The sequence below is a fragment of the Andrena cerasifolii genome, chromosome 2 (genome assembly GCF_050908995.1).
Source record: "Andrena cerasifolii isolate SP2316 chromosome 2, iyAndCera1_principal, whole genome shotgun sequence".
Lineage (NCBI taxonomy): Eukaryota > Metazoa > Arthropoda > Insecta > Hymenoptera > Andrenidae > Andrena > Andrena cerasifolii.
In genome coordinates this window covers 17,122,861-17,136,579 of record NC_135119.1, presented here as the reverse complement: position 1 = coordinate 17,136,579, position 13,719 = coordinate 17,122,861, and the positions used below count along the sequence as shown (strand labels likewise).

Sequence of the window (13,719 nt, the reverse complement as noted above, 5' to 3'; positions counted from 1 at the left end):
TATTTGTTTTTTTACCTTCTTGTTACTTTCGTAAGATCTACTGGTGCAATAAAGAATTATTATTATTGTTGTTGTTGTTATTATTATTAATATACACCAAAATAAATTCCACGTTTCTTACTTCGTGCATTAAAATGTTAGTGGAATCAACAAGTTTCGTTCTGTTAAATTCACAGTTCAATTTTCTGATGTATTCATTGATTTTTTGGAACCCTTCGCCATTGCATCTTATAAATAGAATATAAATCTTTTAACAGCACAATTTCATGAATGTAGTTAAGAAATAATATTGAATATTTGAGCTCGCGCGAGGTAGGTAATTGTAATTACCTACATATAACTTGAAATTGAAATGGTGCAATATAGACATATAATAATAATAATTATTATTGATTGAAATTGTGAACTCGCGTATTCGTGGACGCCGGCAGACAAAGTGTATTTATATTCATGCACGAAGCACATCTTTTTGTAATTGGTATATTGTATGTTTGATGCAGGTTTCAAGTTAAATAGGATATAATTTTTGTGTTACAGAAATACAGTGATTAAGCGAGATTATTTTTAGTGCGCAGAAAAGGTAGAAGGTATTAGTTTTTTTTTTATGACTGAAAGCTTTTGGGTTTATGAGAATTATGTACCATTATGCTTCAAGTGTACGACTTTTTCACCGCGTTCCCGTACGTGGGAATACATGAAGAGGCGAATGTTGGTCAAATAATTACTATAAATATATAATCAAGCGAACTATCTTCCAGCAAATTACGTATTTGACCTCCAAAAAAAAGTGCGAAAATAAACTTGAATAAAAAAACAGCGCGATTATTTAAATGTGGAGGGCTACCATAAATTTTCTCTCGATTTATCTGACTACTCGAGATCCGGTCACGGTGACCGAATACGCATCAATCATTTCAACGTTTTTGCGCGCAAAAGATGACGAAACGCAGTGCTCTTCTTCATCACAGAAATTTATTTGTTAATGCGTCTTATCTGAAAAAAAGAGTGCCTCAGAACGTTCTCATGATATGTACAAATAAATATAGCATCACCTTCTCTGAATTAAATACGACCTCCTTCCAAAACTTTGTACAAAATATGGTATCGTATCCTTGGAAAATAAAAGGCGAGATATATACCAATTTTTAATATTATATAGTATATTATTTAATAATATATTCCAGCTGCGTGATTGATTCATCTATGGAATCATCGAAACAGAACTGTAAAGTCTGAGAGACTTACTAGAAGCAGAGGAAATAGAACCGAGAAAAAGATTATCGAAGAAATTCTTGTGTTCGAGCATTCGGACTTTCGAAGAAAGCCGAAACGCATCCAAAGAGGTAGGTAGTACAAAGTTCTGTTCCGATAAAACACTTATCGCGAAAAAAATGATGTATTACATAAAACGCGGACAGCGAGGGAACTGATTAATTTATTTAATCGCCAAGATATCGTGTTACGTTTTCGAGCAGAACAGTCCACTCCAGATCGCTTCAATTCGAAAAGCATCGTAACACTCGCACTATTTCAATTTCCTTATCTAACGAACATGCTGTGTCTGACATAGATCGACGTAACTTCGACAAGCCACTGGATCGAGGAAAGAGAAGAAAAATAATCAGAAATAGTTCGAGTGCTCTCGAAAGCATTAATTTCGCGAACGAAAAATATAACGACATTTCTCTCGATTTTCAATGTCAATTAACAGTTGTATTTAATGAGATATTTGTTACAGCAAAAAAGTAACTATTTGCAAATCCCACGATGTTTAAGTGATACTTTCGCTCCAATTCAAATTTAATCGAGTATCAACATGATCACACTAAATTTAGAATATCGAATTTTTCAAAAACGAATTGTTTCAGAATTTATATAAACACTATTTAAAAAGAGCCCTCAGCTTCCAAAATTGTCAATTTCCAGAAAATGGAAACAGCTAGGTCATGTCAGCCTTTCGAGAAAAAAACCCAAAGGATCGAAAACACGAGTCCTAAAAAATTCGGTCGAATCTAGTCTCTCGAAAAAGTCGAGTATCTTGAAGCAACTCGAGTAGCTCGAATAAATTCTTGCAGTATGTAGCCCGAGTTAGCTCGAACGATTTGAAGAGTTTAATAGAATCTGAGTACGTAGCTCCGATGTACCTACTCCAGCTACTCGAGTTTCCTCTAAAAAAAAAAACTAAGAACTTTCGAGTACTCAACCCCTTCAAATATTCGAGCTGAATAATTTCAAATTTTCGTGTGCCCCAACCCGGTGTCTGCGGCAGCGGTAAAACACGATTCCTTTGTGTTAATCGCGATGGAAAAAAAATCGTTATTCCGGGGAATGTCGGGACAACAATGCAAAATACGACGCATGCGTTGAAATTTTTATTTCACTTAAACGATACGCGAGTAAATACCTTATCGATCGAAGAGCTCAAGAATAACGCACAGCGGTGAGACTGACTGCCGCGAAACGTTCTGCGATTATTAAAGAGCTTATATCCAACCCTCTAAACTTCACATATTTGTGAAGAAAAATGGAGATTGTGCGCGACAGAGTTTTAAAAGAATAGCAAAATATATTTCCCTTTATTTATAAATGCGCGATTACTTCTAAAGAATTTTGAATAACACAATTTTATCTTCGAAATGTTTTGTAGCTAATTTTAGAATTTTAACGATAGTGGTTTTATCGAATTTATGTATGGTTTTTAATAATTGATATAAAAAAATATATAAAAATTGAATGTTAAACGATTTTATTTAAAATGCGCTAAAAATTAAAAAACAATTCTTTTCTTGTACTACAATTTCGATGGTGTTTTTCACTTTAAATATAATCTTTGAGCAGGATATCACAACAAATTTATTTCGAGGCTTGGTTCTGTATTAAATGAATTCATATTCTGTTATGAAATATCCTGCTCCACGATTTTATTTAAAGTGAAAAACACCATCGAAATTGGGTACAAGAAATGGATTTTCTCTTAATTTTTAGTGCATTTTAAATAAAATCGTTTAACATAAAATTTTTTATATATTTTTTTTATTATTTACGTTTTAGTGTCTAAGTTTTGATATGTGAGTACATGCTGATTTTATGTCGATTGAATTGAATTGATTTGTGGTTGTAGGCTGATTTCAAGTCGTCTGGATTTGTGGTTATGGGTTATATTTATCGACGACTGGGTAATTTATTCACCCCCTCGTGGTTAATTTTTTTAAAAAATAATACACTTGAACTACATTTCTTCGAGTTTCAAATGTCTCTGAATTTTCAGGATGCCGATTATCCCTTGTACACGCTTTCGACGAGTCTGATGAATCACGGAACAAAAAGCACGACTACGGTATCCCGAAACTAGAAAAAGGGGGCGTTTTCTCGTCTGTCCTACGAGATGCCTCCATAAATGCGTGCTGTCCGCGGCGTCGAGATATATTGCGGTTGTTCAGGTATAATTTACATCAAATCGAACGAAACGTTGCGACACCACGAATGCCTGACTTTATTCACCGACTATGTGACCATAAGAATAAATCCTGCACGGTTGACGCGTTCGTTTCCTTTCCCCGTCCCTCAACATCCACCTCGCGATGCCTTCGCGAGTCAAACAGCCTGCAAACACCAACTGCGCGCAGTTTATTGATCAATCAGACCTGAATACTGTGTTTGATTCTGGTTCAATAAAACATTAGTGAGATGATCAGTGGGGTAACGAATTATTCGATTCAGTCATACATTATTTCCAGGTATTTATAGTTCTGGTGGATGGAAACTCTGCGAGCTAAGAACGTTCCCTCTCTTTTACTGACAAGGGAACACCGCGAACCCGGACTCACCGATTGGAACGCAACTTTGTCAGTTTTTAGAGTGATTCAAAGCAAGAACAACGGTGTCTTTCATTTGAGCCCTATCGCCTTTTAAGGGGGTGAAAACTGACCTCAAAGTCAAATTGGCACCACTTCCACTTTTTCGCGTATAACTCTGAAAGTACAACAGACAGAAAAAAATGTTTCAAACAAAAGTTTAACGGCGCAATAAGTGCTACAAACTTCCATTAACAAAATTTTTAAAAGAGTTAAAAAAAAATATATAACTGACGAAAAAAATTCTTTTCAAAATTTTGTTAACGGGAGTTTGTAGCGCTTATTGCGCCATTAAACTTTTGTTTGAAACATTTTTTTCTGTCTGTTGTACTTTGAGAGTTATACGCGAAAAAGTGGAAGTGCCAATTTGATTTTGAGGTCAGTTTTCACCCCCTTAAAGCGCGATAGGGCCCAAATGAAAGACACCGTTGTTCTTGCTTTGAATCACTCTAAAAACCGACAAAGTTGCGTTCCAATCGGTGAGTCCGGGTTCGCGGTGTTCTTAAAGCTGCAAATCCACGATGAGACAAAAATATCGTGTCTCGCATTAGACTTCAATCTCGTGAGACAATTATTTCATCACTTTATAATTTTTTAATTACTTTGTCAATAGTTTCGTGAAATTACACTCACACGACACAAGTTTTACGATATACTTTAAAAAAATCTCACCTCTTGCCACTATTTCCATTATTTACATTTAGTTGTTGCTGAGATTTTTGTCTCGCGATGGGAAAGTCTCGTGAAAAATCTGATCGCGGATTCGCAGCGTTACAATGAAATTTATAGAATACTTCAAGTGGCTCGATTTTTGTGAAACGTTACATGTCTCGCGTTTCAAGTAATCTCTGTGCCCCAACTTTTGCAATTATCATAATTACATCCAGCATGGGAAAATTATTATTACACAAGCATTATCGCATCTAACCAGAGAAAGAAAGAAATTGGGGAAACGCAAGGCGCGAGAGGACAAAAAAATAGAGGGAGGACGAGGAACACAGTAGTTTCGAAGCTATTGAAATGTATCGAGATCTCGAAGGGAATTCTCTCGTGTTCCGTGCATGATAAAAAGGTAACGAATCTCTCTCGATTGCGCTGGCGTATCGCGGCGAAGCGACGTAAAAAGCGACGGTCAGCGTTTCTTGATCGGATCTCGAAGGACTCGGTGAGTTTATCGATCAGCCATTTGAAAGGCAGAAACGTACGAATCTGTCTTCTTACCTGGTCGACGGTTCTCCGAAGGATCTGGCATTTGTCAGTCTTGCCAGAGCTCATGTCCGTGGCGGAAATCAGCTCGGTAAGCTCCTCGATAATCCGGTTCTCCTGGTTCCGTCGTTTTTTTTCGTTCAGGCACTTGTTACTGTAAACAATCAAAAAATGGGCGATCAGTGATTGCGCGTCTGATGCACTCGACCCGCCGTATCTCCTATCAATTAATTGTCCCCCCTCGAATGGAACATCGACCCCTTCGAATTAAAACCGCCATCTTACTCGTCCCCCTTCCCCTTTGTTTTCTTTTTTTCTTTCACTCAAATCGCCGATAACGATCGCACGTTTCCTTGGGCAAGACAGCCAGTCATTTTTCAATAATTCACTTTAACAGCACAGTTTTTCCTTTAATTATTACGCGCACCAATGTTTATTTTAACGCGCATCCTGTGATCGTGGGAAATTCAGGGGGTTGTGGCGGGAAAATCGATGGTCCGTAATTATGACGAAGGGGTGAATGGAATTGTGGTGAGTGTTTTCTGAGCTACACGGTGATTCAGGAAATATTGGGAATTTAACGCGCGTTAGCTTAACACCTGCTCGTAATCGAAATAAACAGTATAAAGTTAGTGACATTTCTACCGTAGGATCTGGAATCAATTTTCTCACGATCTTCCCTGTGAAAACAATGCTAATAATATTAATTTTCCCTTATCGCACCGTTTCAAGAAATCAATTAAATTGCTGCGTACAATTACTTTCTACCATCACCGAACACTTCATTCTTTACAGATTCTTTTCGAAATTTCCAAAACAAAATGGGTCACGTCGGTGGCTCTACTGAGTTTCAGTATTCAAAGCTATAGTGGTATGAGTCACTTAGACGTCTTCTAACACGAAAGTGCAGCTTGCACTCAACGCATTTAAATTTTATCAAATATCACGGATTATCCGAGAAATGATTCTGCAAAATATAATAGAGCTAACCTGAGACATTCCCTTTTCTAGAAGCTCATACATAAGCGCGCACAGTGCGCATTTTACGCGAATCTCTGAAAACGAAAGCAGTAAAAAAGTTACTTTTATCACACTTTACGATGCTCGATATAAGAAACAAGAATATGGAGGCGACTCGATTTACCAACTTTTTCAACTCGTATCGCACTCATTCTCAGGGGCACGCGTAATTTATGAGACAAAGATGACCTATATCGATCTTCTCTCGTTTTGCTAAAATGTTACAGAAATCCAGGCTTTCTGCGAGACTCGCGCCACTTCCCCATTAAAATGCAATCGACGCGATTCCTGCTCGCAGAATCTGCATCGATCTCCCCCGAATTTCGCAGTTCGCGAGAAACTCGTCAATCCTTCCGCGGCCCTTAATGGGACGCTGCTGCCTCGCGCCCTTTTGTTCGGAAAACCCTGGAGGACCTATAACGAAATTCCCATAAATCACTGCACTGAAACGTTTATTGCAGAGCCACAAATCAATCGCACCGAACTTCTTCCATGGAACAGGAGCGAATGGAATGAAGCGGAATAAATTTTAAGTGGCAGGCGTTTTGACGTATGAGTTTACGCTGGCTGATCTAAGCAGAAAGAAGGAGCAAAGAATTGGTGGCATATAGAGTACCTAAGTACTAACGAAAATAAACAAAATGTCCAGGAAACGTTTCATTGACTTCGTAAAGTAGTTACTTGTGATAAGAGGGTCGCGTTCGGATCGATTGGAGTACGATTGAAAAGTCGATCGATCACGCTAATTAGAAGCAAACAGATCGAGATTGTATCGCTTGTTTACACTCTGCACTCCACCCACGATTCTAATAGATTTCACGGAACATCGAACCCCTTTTACCCATTGCGAAAGGAAATTATAGATTCAGCGGCAATTTTCAGCAGGCCCCCTTCATTTCGCTCTTCCCTCGTTTCTGGCACATCATCGTTGAGCCTGCTTCCAAACTGCATGGAAAAGGGTTGCTCGGGGTTGGTTGGTGGGCTTGGAGGCGCTTTGAATCGCTTCGAGCATTATCCGAATTTCAATAATATTCTACATTTTGATAGCTCTTCAATGTTTCAATGAAGAAGTACGTATGTATAAATAATCTATGTGGAGTTGCAATTAGAATTCTGAGATTCAATTACAGAATGGAAGGATCAGTGCGCTCCCACCCGATACTTCGCATTCCCATTTCACTAACACGCTCGTTACCACCAGCGGCGGACAGGGTTTAAAAATATTGATTGCCAGGAGACAAGGGAGGCCCACCCACAAGTATAAATTTTAAGGTGAAAATTAATTAAATCGTAAGTTTTAGTTGCGTACAGTAATGATATTGGAACTTCTATTATATTTTCAAACTAATTAAAGGGCATTAATATTTTTAACATGGAAAAATAGTTGTCGAAGGAAAATGTCCTGTTTTTTACCGTTAAAAATGCTTTTCAAAGGTTAAAATGCATAAAACAAACTAATTTGGTGCAAACACAGAATTTGTTTATATATCTTCGATATTTTCCCAAAATTTCAGGAAACATTCGTGACACATCGAATACTGAAAATATGCAAAAAAAAATCGACCTTTTGGCATATCTCGGTATAATGCACCGTCTTAAATGTTTAAAAAATAGTGCTCGAAAATAAAAATTACAATTTTTTCGCCTTCATAAGTGAAAAGTGTTCGAGAAGGATTTAAACTTTCAAAATTTAAAAAAAGGAAGTTTTTTTGTTTCAGTTTTTCGAACTTTTTTGGAAAACCGTTTGTCGCACGAGAAAATACAACATAAAAGATGCTCCTTGCTGGATCTACAACTTTTGTTTGACATGTTTTATTATGTAATCAATAACTTGGAGGATAATTGTACAAAATCGACTTTGTGAGCTGTTAAATAATTGTTTAAATGTCCAAGGCTCCAACCCACACCTTTCCCCCTTATCCGATCCAGCTTAAATTTTACACAGATTTGTTTTATTACTCGAAACTATCCTCGGGGGTGTCGCAAAGAAAATTCAAATGTAGAAAATAAGAACAACCATAATCTATAGTCTTATTCGTTATAGTGTAGATTTTCGAGTAGCTACATGAAGAAAGTAACAAAGTAATAAATTTCACCGGCACGTCAACGATTTACAGGTGATATCATTAATATCTGTGTATTAATCTAAAATAATTATTGTATGCTTAGATATACTAAAATATTCTTAGTTAGCTGTTACTATACGACAATGTGTATGTCAAGTTATGAGTTCATTGTTATGAAATTAAATTCTATGTTAATTGTCAAACTTGTCTCAATAAATTCTGCAATGACCAATTTTTTTATTAATTTTGTTTATAAATTTTTGGTACCCGCAGATAAAAACGTTTACCACCACTGTCCTAGGTTATCTACATTCAATGTCTCAAACAGGTGAGTCTCGATTCTTCTATCCGCTTTGAACGTAAAATTATTGATATCACGTAAGTATATGTGTCATGAAACATTAAGATTGAAAAGAAATATATAAAACGAATTTTATGTTAAATGACTTTATTTTAAAAATGCACTAAAAACTAATTCTCTTCTTGTAGGCTAGACCGGGGGCGGAACACTTTGACTTTGGAATACGATTACACAAAAGCTATCATATATCTAAAATTTGTGCTAATATCTATCATATGTTTTGAGATATTTAACGTATTACAATCCCCCCCCCCGGTCTACCCTAATACAATTTCGATGGTGATAGACATGTCACTTTAAGTAAAATCTTGGGGCAGGATATGAATCAATTTAATACAGCATCAAGCGTCGAAATTTACTTAAGATTTTACTTAAAGTGACATATCACTGTCGAAATTGCAGTACAAGTAAAGAATTATTTTTTCCTGCAATTTTAAAATGAAATCATTTAACATACATTTTTTATTATATTTTTTCTTATTATTTACTTTTTAGTGTCCAAGTTATATTCGTGGTTATAGGTTGATTTCAAGTCGTTTGGATTTGTGTTTACGGGTTACATTTGTTAATGACCGGGTAATTTCTTAATCCACTGTGTTTTTTTTTCATAATTTCCCAGTGTCATCGAAGCTACGTACGCCTGCAAAGTTTCAAGATAATTGGATAGTTGGAAGTGGGTTAAAAGTGAGGCTTGAACCAAGCATACAAGAAACGAACGGAGGATCGAAGCTGAATAAAGTCATTTAATAAGAAAAATATGTGACGTGTTGATTGAAGCTACAAATGGACATGTTACCATTGGAATTGCAGTGGGCCCGTCACGAGGAAGATCTGCCACAAAACACCGGTGTGCGGATTCACATTGTTGCTCGCGGATTACGTTGCGCGAGTCTGCGCGAAAAGAAGCTTCCTCGAGGGCGTTCAGATAGCGAATTTCATAGAAAGAAAATTGTTAGATGCTGAATCAACCTCAGTCCCGTTGAAACGCTCTCAGGTAACCTTGCCTGACGTCACGTCGACGAACAGTGACTCTCACTTTACCGAGGACTAGGCTATATTTTTATGCAATAAAGTTGCTTCACCGTTGACTGCTCGCTGCTAGTTGCCATTTCTCGATCTACCATTACAGATCCGCGCGTAAATCGTCATTGCGAACGTTTAAGACTCGATTTCTTTTATTTTCCTCCTGGGCAAATTTTTAGTCCATCGTGGAACATTCTGAGATAGTATAAGCACGGTGGTTTATATTTAAAATGGTATACATATATATGTGTGTGAAACTTTCGCAATCAACGTAGGAATATTTTATTTACATGGATGCTGATTTGAGTGGAGGGTAATGGAAAATTTGGTAAAATATTAATTAAGTAATGCAGTGTCATAACGAAGATGGAATGATTCTACATTGATTATAAACGTGTTTCTGGACTATTTATAAAACGTTTTTGCCTTAAGGGGTCATCCTTAAATTACGTAAGGCTTTTTTGGCGGGGGTCGCGAATTTCTTGCGTTTTCTTACAAAGGGGGGAGTCAGGTAGCGTCTTACGTAATATTGTTTAACCTAATTTTAAATAAATACAAGTTCTATCATTAATGTTCCAGAAAAGTTTTAGTTTAAATTTCCCGATACCAAGTTAAATTAATTGTATAAACCTTTAAAAGAATTTTAATAACTAAAAAAAATTAAGTGTAAAAAATATTACGTAAGGAGAGGGTTGGAATATCAAATCTTACGAATTCTTATACTGGGGAAGGGAGGGGGTAAGAATTCGTAAAAATTACCCTTACGTAATTTAAGGACGGCCCCTAATTAAGTAAAATATTCAACAGCTTTTTGCCCAAAAATGTCCTTTCAAATTATTGATTTTCAACTCGTAGTAAACCGAAATTCTTCCTTGAATTTACGACCCGACTTGGATGTTCGATTTATTGCGCCCACTGAAATTCGAAATCCGAAGCGCTGCTCCGAGAACAGAATTTTTTTTCATTTCAAACACAATTTCCCATGAATGTCACCTTTTAGGGTACGTTAGATTATCGATATCTGAAAAGTTTTACTGCCTATCTGAATGGAATTTCGAGGGGATCCCAAAGAAACTTTTCGTTTCTGAGGAGACCCCATTCCTGACCACCTAAAACTTTCGTTATTTTCCATAATCTTACATTCAAACCGCGAGATATATGAAATCGAGTTTTACATCTGTTGCTCGCGGTTCCAATGATAAAGGCAGTCCTTGGTAATACAAATATGCCATATTTTCATATTCAGTGCCCCTGAAGCTGGAGACTTATGCTACGACTCACACAGGGCCACCGCAGGCAGTTACATTTCTCATCATTATGCCCACACATCTGAGATTTCTGGCGATTTCAATTTTTTTTTTGTTTTTTGAATATAGGATAAAACTTACAATATTCAATTACATTCACGACTCAATAAATTATTGTAGACTGAATTTAATTCGTGGCCGTTAAAAGTCTACCACGACGTCACTAATCTTTACTCAAAATTCCACCAAACACTCGGATCAAAGATAGCAGTGTAATTAAGAATGGAATTAACCCTCGGAAGACGAATGGTGGATATGGTCGCGCAAGACGAATGTAGGGTCAGTTTAACCTATAGCAACATTTCTATGGTAAACGGGTTTCAGGAAAAAATTGAATAAAAAATGAATTAATCTCATATAAATACGTAATAAAAAAATATATTCACGTATGTTTGATTCGTAAAGTAGGTGTATCTCCTGTATGATTTTGACAAATAATGTTACTGCAATTTAGGCATCACATTAACAATACATTATTTATCCGCTAAAAAAGACCAATGTATAAATCCTAGGTTAAAGGAAAAACAAACTTACGTGCACAGCCTCTGCTCCACTGCTTTCTTATTTCAAACGAAGATTATTATTTTTAAGCAAATTCATTTTTCTAGTGATTGGCAACAATTTTTATCGTTAATTCCCAGTGAATCTTTCTTACTAGGACAGATGCTCCGGCAGTGCTATCAATCCTGAAACCACATCACCGTTCGACTGTGGCACGCGGATACAAATGATTTAACTTCCCGACGAACTAAGGAGATAGGTATTGCATTAAAATGGACCCGCGTTGCATGTTAAACGTTCACTTCATTTATCGGGCTTAGCCCGATAATTACGGCCGCTTTTACGGGTGTATAATGCCACCGATGAATATGTAAAGGGCTGGAATAAAACGCGGAAGTGTGGAATACCGTTTACAGCCGATCACGCGAATTCCCGCGTTGCCTGTGGGATTGCGTAAAAATTGGACGCAGCATATGCATCAGTGAGCTCTGAATGTTTCCTGATGGCAACTTTTATTTCGATGATTACGTGCGGAAACGTGATTCTTAAATGCGTTGTGCATATGTATATTAGATATACATCATAATACTCCGTATTGTATGTTCAAGAACGTATTGTATGGTATAATAAATAAAGAGATTACACAACTAACTTCATCTTAAATAATATTGTTATTCTGATGAACAAGTAAAATGTTTACGCGTGAAGAGGGCAGGTCACAATGCCAGCAATGGAAATCTAGAAACATGTATAAAATATCTGAGAATGTTGTTTTCAACAAATTAAAATCTCATTTATAGATATACTGTGGGATAATAAAAAGAATGATTAGTTGCTTTCACATTTGCGTAATGTGAACCACAGAATTTTTGAACGATTTTATTCAGCTTCGATCCTCTGTTTATTTGTTTGTTTAATGTACAGTGAGTAACGAAAATATTAGGACACTTTTTAAAATCGCATAACTTTTTCAGAATTGGTCCAAACGACATGAGTTTTCTTTTTTTTAGAAGTTAGAAGGATTAGTTTGCTATGTGACGTGATTCGTCGTTTTGAAAACAATGCAATTGGTCGGAATAGCAAAATGAAAATTTAAGAAAAAAAACCGTTTGTATATTGAAGTAAGTTGTATACACGTCTAAAATTTCATCAAAATCGGTTAACGTTGCTCTGAGCTATGAACGCTTAAAGATCGCAGAATAAGGTCGAAAATCGCGAAATTCCCGAAATCAGCGATTTGCGCTAAATGATTTTAAAAAAAAAACTAAAAAAATAATTGTTTTCTTGTACAATTTCGATGGCGTTTTTTCACATTAAATAAAATCGTGGAGCAGGATGTTTCATAACTAAATGTGAATCAATTTAATACAGCATCAAGCGTCGAAATGAATTTGTTGTGAGATATCCTGCTCCACGATTTTATTTAAAGTGAAAAAACACCATCGAAATTGTAGTACAAGAAAATAATTATTTTTTAGTGTTTAGTGAATTTTTAATAAAATTGTTTAACAGAACCCCATTTTGAGGCCGAAAGGCAAAAAATAAACCTATTTACTACTACTGTAGTATGGAATTTGCTTTTTGGCACTTACAGTGTTTTCTACAAGGACTCTCAAAATCTCTTCCACAATTTCTGATTAATATTGTAAAGTCAGGCGTTCCGGTTATCGAACAAAGGCGAATAAAAATAGGTAATATGGTCGACAATGGTGAGGAATCCCAGTTCGCGCTACTGTAAAATCCTCCGAAGGGGTTAGTGTACCTTCAAAAATGATATTTAACGAATAAATGAAGTGTATATATTATACAGTAACACGTGCCAGTCGACGAGCTGGTTTTCATTAAGCTATCCCATTAAATTTCCGCGGGACATTCAGGGCATCAAACGTGACACGAGCCAAGACATCTCCAACGAATCTGAGATGACACTGCACTCGCGGAATTAACTTCAATCTAATTCACCTCGAGTCGAATGCATATTTAACGTCCCGTCGCTGAGCAATTCAAAACTGCACGGTCTCTACGATTAGATTGGGAGAGAGGTTTCCAAAGACAGCATGACCCGCGTCAGAATCCTTGAGAAGTGGACATTGCTACTCTCTGCCACGAATTCACGGCCTCAAATAACACGGAAACTCTTCTGGAGAGCTTCTCCTCGGAAATGTTCGATAAAGTCACGGTTGTAAAATCTCCTCATTGTCTTCCATTGCGAGAACTGAGATTGGACAAAGAAGTGAAGGATACGCGAATATAGAAGGCTCCATGGTTAAGTTTCAAAAGAAAGAACTGAACTGAATTCCTTGGAGGAATGAGGGGTAGGTTAAGGGGGGATTCTCGTGAAACAGCCCTCGAAATTTATGAATTTTTTTTTTAAAAGCTAC

General features: G+C 36.6%; 1 protein-coding gene across 18 annotated transcripts in view; it reads right to left on the bottom strand.

Moving 5' to 3' along the window:
* LOC143379016 (uncharacterized) overlaps positions 1-13,719 on the bottom strand; it is a 202,293-nt gene that overhangs the window by 46,327 nt on the left and 142,247 nt on the right. For all 18 annotated transcript variants that reach the window (XM_076831276.1, XM_076831278.1, XM_076831268.1 and 15 more), the window contains one exon: positions 5,076-5,214. In XM_076831276.1, the coding sequence (XP_076687391.1) occupies positions 5,076-5,214 (139 nt within the window). The remainder of the gene's footprint in view (positions 1-5,075; positions 5,215-13,719) is intronic.